The sequence below is a fragment of the Epinephelus fuscoguttatus genome, linkage group LG7 (genome assembly GCF_011397635.1).
Source record: "Epinephelus fuscoguttatus linkage group LG7, E.fuscoguttatus.final_Chr_v1".
Classification (NCBI taxonomy): Eukaryota; Metazoa; Chordata; class Actinopteri; order Perciformes; family Serranidae; genus Epinephelus; species Epinephelus fuscoguttatus.
In genome coordinates, this window is record NC_064758.1 from 16913755 (window position 1) to 16927191 (window position 13437).

A 13437-nucleotide genomic window follows, 5' to 3' on the forward strand; every position below is an offset into this window, starting at 1 on the left:
AAAGTAATTTTATTGTCTTTGGACTTTCTATAGAACGCTGAATGTATTATTTTGTTAGAAATAACAACATACTTAATATAGAAATACTACTGATTTATAGATTGTCAGGTTTTCTGTCTTGAAGATGCACTTTTTGCGTCACTGTGGATTTTAATATTTAACTGAATTTTCATGTTAACATTTTGAATAACACGTAGAAAATATTTTCTCTTTATTAAAGACTATTTCAATTTCCAGTTTCCCACTGTCATTTTTTCTACTGTAATGGACACTGATATTAAAATAATGTTGCACAAATGTTTTTTTTTATACAAGACATCCCACTTTACATTACTGTGAGCCATCTGCCTGGCAAACAAAATAAAAAAAATGGGTAAAGATCAGCACATACATCTTTATTATTTTCAATTTTATTTATTCATTTATTTATTTTTAAGAAACGCTCAAAAATGATGCCTCTATTGTCAGTATTGTGATTTAACCTCGAGGTTTTTAATATTTTGGATAATTCACTATTCTTTTAAGAATTTCAACACTGACTGTATTTTCAATATATTAACTTTTTACCCAAAATTCTGACTGTGCTAAAGTTTGACCATCCCATAGAAAGACCTCGCATTAATGGGATTCATCCAGAATGTCTGTGGTTGACTTTGGAAGCCGGAAACGGAGGATGCTAACCGAACTAACCTGGCAACCCCGGCTGCCGGTTTTTTCAGTACAGTTACTGAGAGGAAGATGGTGGACTTGGCGACAGCAGCGTGCTCAAAACTCCGTCCCAAACACTTTGGAAAATATTTACTATCTCAACCTGGTATTAGATACAGATTACCGGGGGACAATCATAGATAATACACCGAGAAAACAGTTGAAGAAAGTGACTTTTCCGCCGCCTGACAACTCTTTATTCCACAAGTGAAGAAAGCGGGGAGTTGCTGAGCGTGCTGGCGGTTGCTGCTCGTGAACGGCGCTAGCCAGCGTTAGCCAAAGTGTCAACAAAAGTGCGCGAGGAGGTGTAATTTTGGGAGCTTTTCATCCAGCTGTGAGGACACACCGCGGAGACTATCCAGCCCTCCACTGCTGACACCTTCACATCAACTGTCAAACCTGCGAGGAGCCGAGTTGACAGTTTGACTGAGAGCAAGCTAACGTGAGCTAGCTAACACCAGCTAGCTTTGTTGTGAAGTGTGGATCAAAGCGTTAGTCGAAATGCCACGGAGTAAAAAGGGGAAACGTGGCTCCGGCAAGCCGGGTAAGTATAGCAGCAGCAGCAGCGGCCATGCTAACTCACCATTCAGCTTCTGGCAGGCAACCAGCGGTAGTGTAATGACTGAATATAGCAGTTAGGATGGAAGTGATAGACGTTGTAAAGCGCGATCACCACACCTTTCGCATTAAGACAGAGTAATGAAGCGTTAGTAGATTGGGTGTCATTGCCATATGGCGTGTATGGTAAAAACAGTGAGGCAGCTTGTTGCTCCTCCAACTTCAGCTACTTGTATATGGTTTTACTGTCTGCCATGTTCAGCCATGTGGCTTATAATTAGAGCTGCAGCTTAATTTGAGACATTTATGTTGAAGCCACTCACTTAATGAGTTTATACACACGTGTAGACTCACTGACGGGCTGTCCACCAAGTGTGATTCATCCTATGTTTAACTGATGATATCATCTAACGCTCAGGACCCGGATTTGCTAAAAGCTACACATGTAGGGTTAAGGTTAACCACGTGCTATTTTTAGCAGCAGCGCAATGCTAAATTAAACAGGTAGGTAAAAACTGTGTTTAAGAGGAACAGCCCGTGCAACAAGTGCAGCAGTGTCTCTCAGTGCTTTTACAATATGATTTGCGTGCTGTTAAGTTGCTGCCTGGGAGTCATCGCTACACGTTTTTATCATACTACAGTAGTGGTGCGGACCATGCATGTGCCTTAAGGGCGTTACAGCCCCTCACGTTTTATGGAGTGACGTCGCCCGGGAAGTACACACGTGCCAGCGCCTAAATGCACACACTCTAACACATATACACATTTTTGCAGGAGGTGGATTTCTACTTAAGATTAAAAATACGCTAACTATAATTCAAGGCTTCTGACTTGTGCAGTTGTCAATTGTGCTTCAGCATTTTGCAGTGCAACGTTTCATGAATGGAAAAAATGGAGCTCACTTCTGATGTTTTCTTCTCCATCATGGTCATTCCTGCATTTTTTCATTCATTCATATATCTACCCATCGTTGGTCCCTCCAATCTATACACCCTTTTTTCATCCATCCGTTCATCCCTCCATCCATACATCATCTCCAGGCTCTCTTCGTCAGGAGGTTCTTCAGCTGCAGCTGTCGGCTAAAGCCTCACTGAAAGGTAACTCCTCTGACCCTCGACTCCCTGACCTAAGCTTTGTGTCCGACTCGAGGCTTGTCCAGAAGCTCTCGAAACTTGCTGCAGTGCATGCAGTAAACCCGCCAGTCTCTCTCGTGCTAAACTCACCGCGTTGTTTTTCCAGCAGCACTGAAAAGATTTAACTTTCTCATATATTACCTGCCCAGTCTGCTTACTGTACTGACTGACTGCTGGTTGACTTAACCACAGCATCTGCATGTCACACCATGAGTTAATGCCCCACTGTCTGGCTGAATTTGAAGGCTAACAGCCAAGGACTGTAACGGAAGTTTATCCACATCTGACCTTCTCATCCACCCAACCTGTTCACTTACAGCTGGCTGCTAACATCTAGTCTTGCTTTATTACCATCTACTTTGCCTATGTCTGAGTGTGCTCACAGTGGGACATTTATTTGGTTGAAATCTCTCCAACCATCCAGTCTCTTTTTCTTACCTGTGCTGACCCCAGAAAAATGTGGGTTCAGGCAGTCATTGCTCCCTGGAGTCTCTCTTCTTGACATTGTTTTCAGATCACCACCACACTGCACGATAGACTGAGGACTGGTTTCATTCATAATGGCGTCATCAGTACTCTTGCTTAAGAGTTAAAATCTGCAATGTTTGCCAAATATCCACATATAATACTGCAAATGTGACTGAATCTGATGTTAGATTTGTGAAGCTGTAGTGAAGCAACATCGTGTAGAGAGAGCACAGGTTAATTTAGTCTTTCATTTTAAAGCTTGTACTACAAGGCCATGCCCAGGGGACTCAAATGAGCTCCCACCTCTTTGGCTCGGACTTCTGATTTGTCCGTTATCAGATCCTCTTCCTCAGGGACTGACTGACTACTGGAGCTGTTTGAGTGATTGCTATGTAAGCATAAAGTACCCAACTGGAGACGACACGTGAGTTATAGCAGGGAGCTCACACTTACCATAGCTGAGCTGTGTGTGGGCAGGCCTGCGTGGGAAGTAGCGTAGCTGTCCCTGTGTGTGTGTGTGTGTGTGTGTGTGTGCGTGTGTGTGTTAATGTTTGTGTGTGTGGCTTTGAGGGAGTAACAAGTTCAATGGCTGGGGGTTCAAGGATGATGACTGGAAAAATGATTGACTGATACAGGCTAGAAGGGGTGTTATCTCAGCGGTGAATGGTAGCTTTGTGAACCAGAGAGGCTGCGGCTATTTTACTAAAGAAATCTGAATATTACATAAGGAACGCAGGGTTGTCAAGGCTCGAGGGCTGTAGTCAGGTTTTTCTTGTAACAATGAAAACCTGGATTTCTTTTCATAAGGTTATCAAAAATACCATCATTTATGATTTCCAAGTCAGACCAGAGGCTTTAGTTTGTGTAGCCAGTTCAGCACTATAGGCTCCTACACACCCAGTTTTACAACTAACTGTGTAATATATTGACGTGGGTGAGAAGGTAGCTGTTAATAGGAACACACTGTGCAACTATTGTGTCATTACATTACAGTTTGGGTTTGGCATTGAGCAGATATCCAGCTATTATCGTGTCCGCTCAACTGTAACACATTACACAAGTGGCAGCCAGCAGTAAGATGTGTCAGGTTAAAGCTACAGTGCCCAAACAGGTGTCACTAATTTTACTGCTACTATCACTATTTGCCAGTCAATAGCAATTTCAGAAGAATGCAAAAGAGCCTTTAAATGATAGTCTGGTAAATAGTGGGAAGTATAAGTTGGCCACAGCAAAAATTTGGCAGCTTGTGGCTGAAGATAACTTCCACCCTGACTGTTTCACTTTTGCAGTAGAATGAAAAGACAGGCGACACTTTAAATTTAGGTCAAATGGCTGAGCTGTACTCCAGTTTACTCAGTTTACAGATATAGTCCTGGATCCAGTTACTCATTCAGCTGTATTTGAATTCTTCTCTGGAATTTTCTCACAACCTGAGCACACATGGAAACAGCTTAATGATGTCAGAAATGCGTCGCTAGCTATCATATTTACTTTATTTGTGGTAGGCGCTTGTACCTAAAGCAGAGTGACATGACAGAACTTGATACCTTTGCAGGTAGTTAACAGTTATTAATAATGTTGTTAACTATAATGTAACTCATAACTGCAACTTCCATGTTGCGTTGCTGCAACACTTAAAGTGACCCCTGGGTAACCTCGACGTCCTGGCTGACCTGAACATGAACACACAGACCCAGCAACATATATACACACACACACACACACACACAGTCTGACCATTCTGGATCGTACACACTGAATGACTGAATAAATGAATGGCCGCTCTGGTCTCCAGTAATCCCAGCAACAGTAGAAAGTCCTGAGCCAGCAGGAACCTGAGGGTTAGCTTAGCTTAGCTTGCATGGCTCTTCTCCCCTGTTGTGCTCTGACTGACACACTCCATCCATCTCACACACACAGGGCAGAGCTGTGTTCAAACAATAAAACACAAATTACTGCCTGGTACCAATAAAAAAATAAAAGAGGACAGAAGAGTTGCCAAATGGAACAACCCTCCGTTATCTGCTATTTCCTGTCATTGTGTCCTGATTATTGATGTAGCGCACATCAGCTCTTGTGTGGGTGAGGCTGATAATAAAACATGACAGCATTGGAGAGCAGATATGAAAATGACAGGAGGTGGTTTGTTGCCTTATAGGGGATGACTGTAAGTTGAGGTTTGTGGATGACAATTTTGTGTTTGCTATTCATTCCTGTGTGTGGGTCTGAGTGTATTTGTGTATAAGAAGAACTCAACTGGTGTACAGTTACTGACAAAGACAGTCAGCTGAGCAGAGTAAGCCTACAGTCAACTTCCCTAAACCTGCTATTAGTCACTGTTGGAACATGGCCTCCAGCCAAATTCTGGCTAATTCTGGAATGCGTCCTGTTATTAATATTTCACAGTTAACCAGCTGTCATTTTAGGCTCTTTACCACACTATAGAGATCATCTGTTAAGAAGAGTTTTCTGTCCAGACATTGCACTAGGTACAGGGTTTCCCACACATTCATTTTATTGTGGAGGCCGGCCATGAAATGAGCATTTGCCTCCACATATTGATTTTCTATTTTTTTGAGTTGGACTGTTAATTTGGAACACTGTTAGCATATACCGATTATTCAGAGCACCTCACTCCTGGAGTGCAGAGCATACTCTGGGCATAGACGAAGCAGCAGAGCGCCAGGCGCAGTAAAAGGGACACCAGCACTCAATGTCTTATAACAACAGTGCTCGGATGGATTGGATGAGACACACAGAGAAGCAATTGCTGGCTCCTAAAGAGGTTATCTATCATACTAGATGCTGCAATAGCATCAATTACATCAGTAGTTGAGCGTTTTTCTTCCTTGAAAGCAGAGTAATGAACAGCAACTGAAGGCTTTTCTCGATGGAAAATATGTTTTTGCTCTTCTTCTAACTGGATTCAGTTGATCTGATTGGTTGAAGGTAGCCTGTAATAGATTGATGGGTCATCCAATCACCTGCCAAGCTTTTTTTTAGTACCAGCCCTTTTCCAAACAGTTTCCAGTGTAACAAAACAATTTGGCGCATCTGATTACTGAGTGCATGCAATAAAACATCACCCCAAATTACCATAGAATTGAAGTAATGTCTCTTATCACCAAAAAACTGATCATTATAATTTCTTCAGAGGTGTTATTTATTAAAAGTTTAGATATTTTCTCCACTCCCTTGTATTACAGCCTGAGGAAAAGACAATACAGAACTAGGCAGCAGTTTGTACAATAAAGGGAAGAAATGCCTGTTGTTGTCCAACAACTTTGTGGCTTCTATTTTGGAAATGTTTACATACATATTCAACCTAGTGTTGCTCATTATTTCCTGTCTCTAAAATCTTTTTTCGTACTCTGTTTCTGCCACAACAACTTCTCTCTCTTCATGCCTGTCATGATAGAGATGCTCTGCATTCTCCAGATCAGCTGATTCTAAATCACTATTCACCCAATCTGAAAACATTCAGCACGCAGACTTGCGTGTGTTAGCACATATCAGGATTCAGTGGTGATTCATCCACATTTGCTCCCCTGGCAGAACCAAAAATTGGAGATTATGTGTGAACAGACTCCAACTGTGAGTTTTAATTAGTTGATTAGTTGATATTTTTTGTATCCTTCATCATGTAAATATAACACAACCACCTCTGTCTTCATACCCCTCCTCTCTCCTTCATTATTCCCTCGTCTCAACTGTTTCCTAATCTGCCTTTATGTTTCCTCTAGGTATGAGAAATGGGGTGAAGGGAGAGTCGGGTGCCAGTGACGATGAGCTGATGTCTGATATTCTCAGCCACTGCAGCAGTGCCAGCGAAAGCACCTCTGTGCTGGAAGAGAGCACAGGTTTGTCCAAAATACAGATTTTTTTTTTGTTTTTTAGAATCGTGTTTATTTTGGATGATAGTCAAGATACTACTTACATACACCAAGGAAAATTAATGCAGCCAACATTTTATATGCATTTTGATTTCTCTGAGCACCTCTGAAGCATTAACATTGCATACAGTTAACAAAATTCTGTGTGTTGACTGGCCAAACACAGGAGGGGAGCAGGTGGATGAGCAGACTGCCCAGGAGGAAACAGAAGACAAACTCAAGCAGTGTATAGACAAGCTGATGGATAAGAGGTGCTTATTTATTTATTATTCATTTTATTTCTTAGCTTTCATTTTGTCATTATGAATATTAAGAAATGGAAATGTCAGGTGGTGTCAACACCAGACCATATTAGATATTGCAGGGAGAGATGTTACTTAAAAAATATTTCCATAAATACCTACCTTTGTTTTCTCTCACTTTCCTCATCTCTGTTTGAATCCGCCTCTCAGCGCTAAGACGCGTCTAGCAGGTCTGGAGTCATTGCGACAGGCCTTCTCCTCCAGAGTGCTGTACGATTTCCTGACAGAGAGACGCCTCACCATCAGTGACTGCCTGGAAAGGTGTCTTAAAAAGGGTAAATCATTTAATTTTCTGTTTCTCAAGAGCCCGACCAAAATGAGACCCTTATTATGTCAGATTTGCTTTTTGATACAGAACAAAACAACTTGAGCATGATGCCACCCCAATGTGTAATTATCAATAGCATGCTGGTGTTACGGAGGCAAAAAAGGCGTGATGGGTGTGACATGTAAAACAACAGCGTCAGTCTCTAGTGTGACATATAACATACACAATGGGCAGCACAGTCTAAACAATAACAATGGCATAACATGGCAATAACAACCATTTACCATCTCTGTTATATGGTGGTTGATTTATTCCTCTGCTTGGAGGGTAAGGAGCCCCCTGACCTCATTGTCTCCACAATTTGTGGACAGTTTTAGTTGCTGCTCTTCTTCGAGTTAGCTGCTAACTACTATCAGCTGCTTCTGAAATCTCCTGGCAATGGGCAAAACACATAACACGTCATCAAAACATCACACCCGTCCTTTCCAGACGTTGATTTAGCGCTGTTGCTAAGTCCACAGCCAGCTTAAAGGCGAAACAACTCTGTCCCTTCATTCTATGTTTGCACCTTTTATGCAGAACAGCAAGCTGGAATAGCAGTGCGACATTCCCCCCTTGAACAGGCAGTGTAAAAGGGGCCAAGGTGGAACAGAATCGCAGTCAACAACAGCTGCAGTTAAACAAATAAAAACTATCTTTTCCCCACAGGCAGTGCAGAGGAGCAGGCAGCGGCGGCCACGGTCTTCACCCTGCTCTGCATCCAGCTTGGAGGTGGAGACGAGGCAGAGGAGGGCTTCAAGATGCTTCGCCCCATCCTCACAGCAATTCTGATTGATAACAGTGCCAGTATAACAGCTCGCCAGAGTGTAAGTCACCACATAAACCTTTTCTAAAATTGTGCAAAATGTTGGATATGGAGTTGTCTTTCTTTTACAGTGACTCCTAAAAATAAGAGACAAGAAGAGCAGAGAATTAAACATTGGGCATTTCAGCTTAGACATGTGCATGTGTAAATACTGGTGTCATAAATGAGTCATGCAGACTGCAGCTGAGAACTGAGTCAGCAATGTGACAATAAAAGGTCTGGTTCAGCCAAGAGTTCAGTGAGTGCAACTTTTGAAATGCATTTGTTTCACTCAGCTGATGTTACTCTGGTCTCCACTGTTGTCTTATGAGTCAAAGCTTAGAAATTCAGTTTTGAGGCAGACTGCCCACTAAAGGAGAAACTCCCAGCCTGTCAAGGTTGTAGCTTTGATGCTCTAAGCGTCATACTGCCCTCATCAAGTGTTATTTTCTGCCCACTGTGTCAATTTTGGAAACAAACATAATGCATAAAACACAGCACTCCACAGTGTTTAGGGGACTCTTGAGGACCACTCCCACAGTGTGACATTAACAACAGCCATTTCGGACTCTCTCTTAGGACTCAGATGTTAGCAAAATTCAAGTTTACACCAGGGGAACTGCAGCTTCACTAATTAAATTTCAGAGTATTTGACTTGTGTTAAACCTGTCTCCATCAGTGTGCCAGAGCTTTGGGGATGTGCTGTTATGTCTCTACTGCAGAAGAAGGAGAGGTGAGAACAACTTGCCCTCGAAGGCTTAAACCATCCATCATGACACTCAATTCTTACTGGGGGGTACAGGGAAATATTGAGGTTTCAGTTTACCCATTGTTACACATCAGCAGAATGTCTTTCTCACCTCTCATCACATTTTCTCTCTTTTCTCCTGATCATCACCACCACTGGAACCTCCAGGATTTAGTCAAGTCATTGGCCCTTCTGGAGAATGTGTTCAAGTCTTCCTACCCCAACAGAGAGGGAACGCTGCCTACACCCAAACCTGGCAGTCCAGGCCTTCACAGTGCCGCCCTGCAGGCCTGGTCGCTGCTGGTCACCCTCTGCCCAGCATCTAGACTGACTACGCTGCTTGACCTGTGAGTGAAACAAACTCAGTGTTTAACATGAAAATGGATGCATTGGAATATTCTTTATGGCAATCCTTCAGCTCTGTTGAGCCTCACAGGCATAACATTTTGATAACTCATGTAGCCAAAGTAAAACGTCATCAGCGGTGACTAATAGTGTATCCCTCAGTGATTCTCTCCCTCTGTTACCTCCCTGTAGTCACCTCCCTAAGCTGCAGGCGTGTCTGGAGAGCAGTGACGTCAACTACAGGATAGCAGTAGGAGAGACCATTGCCATGCTGGTGGAGCTGGGACGAGATATAGACGAGGTAAATGCACACACGAACAACTGTGTAGCGTTTGGAGTACGCACACACATTGCTTAAACTACTGTGTAACTTCTTTGACTATTATTTCTGTATATACTGTCTAAGGATTTTTCTGTTTTTTATGTCATATTTGCATGCTATAATTATGTCACATGTGTGTGTAGGAATATGAGGTGGAGGACAGTGAAAGTCTGTGTGAAAGTCTGAAGAGTTTAGCCACAGACGGCAACAAGCACCGAGCCAAGAACGACAGGCGGAAACAGCGCCACATCTTCAGAGAGGTGCTGCATTACATAGAGGTATGTTTCATAGCTGCAACCATTTGTTGTAAATAGTTTTTTTCACAGGAGTAAATTGGTCCTTCAACTATTGCCCTTTTTGACGTTGTGATGTCCCATTCCTTCTCCTGCAGAATGAAGACTTCACAGAGGAGAGGATCAGGTTTGGAGTGGAGAGCGTTTACATCGACAGCTGGATGAGGAGAAGAATCTATGATGCCTTCAAAGAGATCCTGGAGTCTGGAGTCAGCCACCATCTGCAGGTCAGGAAACACAGTGAAGCCAGTAGTGTACCCCAAAAGAAGTAGTTCAGAAGTAGTAGTTTGTTCTCATAGGAATAATGAAATGTTTGTGCCCCAGTAGTGCTGCGTTAAAGCTGCGTTAGGTGCTATTTAAAGTTGTGACTGCACTAACATCTGACATGGATGCTATTACACCAACACCTAAAAATGAGTAAGAACACTGCTATTTGCCTGCAGAGCTAATTTCCGCAGCAGGATATGAGCATGGAAAATGTACTTTTGTGTGTCATAAAATGCCGCTCAACACACAAACACAATGAACACACCAACACATGGACCACATACATGTGGGTGAATCCCACCGCCTTGCTGTTAGATTTGTATAATAAGCAATAAACTCTAAATGAGACATTTCAGCAAAAGGAATGCTTGAAAAGTTGATCTTTAAGGTCCTTGGTAGGCAAGATGAGTTTACACTTCAGTTAAATAAATTAAACTCACTATATTTTGCCAGATTTTAAAGATGAATAGTGGCTTTTCAAAGCTGTCATAAGCACATATTTCACATCCATCCACATCCTTATTCACAATTTAGTTTGACTCTTGAAGGTCTCGTTGTAAGATAAACATGAAAACAGAAAATGGAGTAGATTCACAGTTGGACATTTATGTCCACAACCCATGTTGTTAATTTTAGTGTGTGTTTTGTTTTGATGCAGTTCAACCCACTACTGAGAGACATCTTTGGCCTCGGCCCTCCCCTCATCCTGGACGCCGCTGTTAAAGTCAACAAGATCTCTCGATTTGAGAAGGTAACGGCACCTCTTCTGTCCTTAAATCTCAATCTGCACACATAAAGGATCTGACCTTGGACTGTGTGAATGTTTATTTCAGTATTTTCCTCCTCGTCTTGCATTTATGCTGTGTCCTTGTTCAGCTGCAAGTGCTTCAAAATGAAAAAAGACATCCAGTGTCATTACAGCTTTAGAAGAAAAATATTTTTGCACTCATCTTTGTAACTTTTTCTTCAACAGCATCTTTTCAATTCAGCAGCTTTTAAGGCCAGGACTAAACAGAGGAGCAAAGTCAGGGACAAAAGGGCTGACGTCATGTGAGAGGAGGACAAGAACGGACTGAATGGATGAGCACCCGAGGAACTCCTTGGGCCGTATTCAGACGGATACAAAATGATGCCTTCAACACTTCAGCTGTCAGACACACAAAGACACAGCAAACCTATTACAGGGCTTTTCACATGTGCTCTTCACCTGCAAACTAATAGTCCAGATTCAAGATGGCCGACATGTATTCTTGGCTCCCACAGGCAAAGGCATTTTTACTGTTCCTCCTTGAGAGCATTTGCTATTTGATTATTTGTGACACAAAATGGAGTGAACATAAGTTGCTCATAGTATTTCCCAAAAGTTCTGATGTTTCAAAGTGGATATCAACTGCAAAGCAATGCTAAAGCTTTAACGCAGGATTAAAACAGCTTCATTACACAGGAGAGGAAAAGATATCAAAATGTCTTTTATTAATTTTACCAATGAAAATACAGAAAAAGTGAAGTATTAAGTTTCATTGTGAGACTCATTTTAAAGCTTTATGGTTCACTTGAGATCTGTGGAAGCCGTCCATGTTACAATCACTGCAACCCTCTTTGGTGCTGATGAGTATTGTTTCCGATACTCAGCTTGAACTGCTGCCTGGTGCCTTGACAGGTCAGTCAAGTCTTTTTAATCCTAATTATTGACTTCAGTTACCACATAAAGCTGCTTTTCCTGGACGTATAACCAGTCCTGGTAAATCTCTGAAGTTTAATACCCGAGCATCAACTTCTGTTAAAGCAAAAAAAAAAAAAAAAAAGGAAATCTTGTGGAGAACCTCTCCTCTGGGCTAAATATTCCTCGTTATTCCCTCAGTCGTCCTGTCTTTACACTTGGAGTGGCTGCTGCAGCTGCCAAACCACAAACTGACTCTACAAACAATGCAACCTAAAAGAAAACTGTGTGGTGTTTGTGTGAGGGTGTGTGTTTAAAATGAATTTTATTTAACATCATAAAATAAAACATAAAATGACATAAACAAGAAGATGCCTATTAAAGAATCAAGAGATAATATTGTCATCTTTGTATTAATATTTTTTTTGAGAGGAAAAATACGTTTTAACCATTTTTGGTGGATGATGTATTTCACCTTCTAATTTATTAAAGAAACAGTACTGTGTGATTTTTAAGAACATTAAAAATGCTAAGAACTGTTTACAGATACAATTATGGGATGACGATGAAGAATTTCTAGTTTTGTTTTTGATGTATATTTTTAATGCGGGTTGGTGGGTCATACAATCTATCCATGTGCATGTATTGCAGATAGACTGTACACAGGGACTTACGGTAAGATGTGTACTTGAATCATTAGATGCATTTGAATGATTTTTCCTCGGATGAGCCATGTGCCACGAACCAGAGCTGCTGACCAGATGTTTGATGGTGTTATTTGTAATGGCAGTCAGTTGTTTTTCATTATATGAAGTTTAAAGAGCGCACTTAAAGCTGCCTGGGATCTCATCTGCTTTCAAAGTTCATACTTTTGAATCGGGTTTGACCCTCTGGATGAAGTGCAGCAGCAGGCCTCTCATATTACAGCTTCACCTAATGGTCTCATCAGTAGTTCTGGTGTTAAGGCACATGGACAGAAGATGGATCAAATTAAATAAAGACTATTTAAGCACATTCTTTGTGTCTCATGTAATTCCAAACACTTCGCTCTAGAAGGAGATGTAACTGTTTCTGATTAGAGTTTCTGAAGAGTAGAGTTTGGGGAACAACAGATCAGTGGGGGAGAAATTAATGTTAATACACAATGTGAACTTAATTGGATTTGTTGTCCACTTTTCCCTTAATAATGCTCCCATGAACATACAGTACTTGGTTGTAATTGAATCTACATTCCTGGAGCATTATTTAGTGTGCGGACTCTTCCATCTTCCATTTTTCCTTTAAATAATTCTATTAAATTTTGGATCAAGGTTTTGCAACAAAAAGCAGCTGACGTTTGAAAGATTTAAGAATGACAATGAATGCTATGTATTTCAAAGTTTAATCCAGGACAGGACAGGATTTAGAAAAACTCCACTCAAGACATGCAGGACCAGAGAAATGGGTAAATTCCCAGTCCCCACGGACAGCTTTGGGGCCTGAAAGAAGCCCAAAAGGAATCTGACAAAGAACTCAGAGTTGACCATGAAAAATGCTGCCCTGGAAAAACATATTGCCAACAATGAGATAGAAAAACAAAAAGTATTTAAGGCTCATAGAGGCACAGAGACAAATTAGGAAACAGCTTT

General features: G+C 41.5%; 1 protein-coding gene across 2 annotated transcripts; it reads left to right on the forward strand.

Moving 5' to 3' along the window:
• Positions 1–733: 733 nt before the first annotated feature.
• Positions 734–12823, forward strand: ifrd2 (interferon-related developmental regulator 2). 2 transcript variants are annotated; one of them, XM_049580123.1, is made up of 13 exons: positions 734–1252; positions 2307–2363; positions 6611–6727; positions 6927–7011; positions 7213–7337; positions 8039–8196; positions 8854–8907; positions 9091–9269; positions 9460–9568; positions 9733–9867; positions 9981–10109; positions 10808–10900; positions 11123–12823. In XM_049580123.1, the coding sequence occupies exons 1-13, from the start codon at positions 1210–1212 to the stop codon at positions 11201–11203; spliced, it is 1365 nt and encodes a 454-aa protein (XP_049436080.1). In that variant the 5' UTR covers positions 734–1209; the 3' UTR covers positions 11204–12823. The 2 variants fall into 2 exon arrangements, with proteins under 2 accessions (XP_049436080.1, XP_049436083.1); XM_049580126.1 differs by lacking the exon at positions 2307–2363.
• The last annotated feature ends 614 nt before the right edge of the window (positions 12824–13437 follow it).

Excerpts from the sequence above, each read along its gene's own strand:
- ifrd2 (XM_049580123.1), top strand. The coding sequence starts at position 1,210 with ATGCCACGGAGTAAAAAGGGGAAACGTGGCTCCGGCAAGCCGG. Across the intron at positions 2,364-6,610 it reads GGCTAAAGCCTCACTGAAAG|GTATGAGAAATGGGGTGAAG; the intron begins GTAACTCCTCTG and ends TGTTTCCTCTAG. Across the intron at positions 6,728-6,926 it reads TGTGCTGGAAGAGAGCACAG|GAGGGGAGCAGGTGGATGAG; the intron begins GTTTGTCCAAAA and ends GGCCAAACACAG.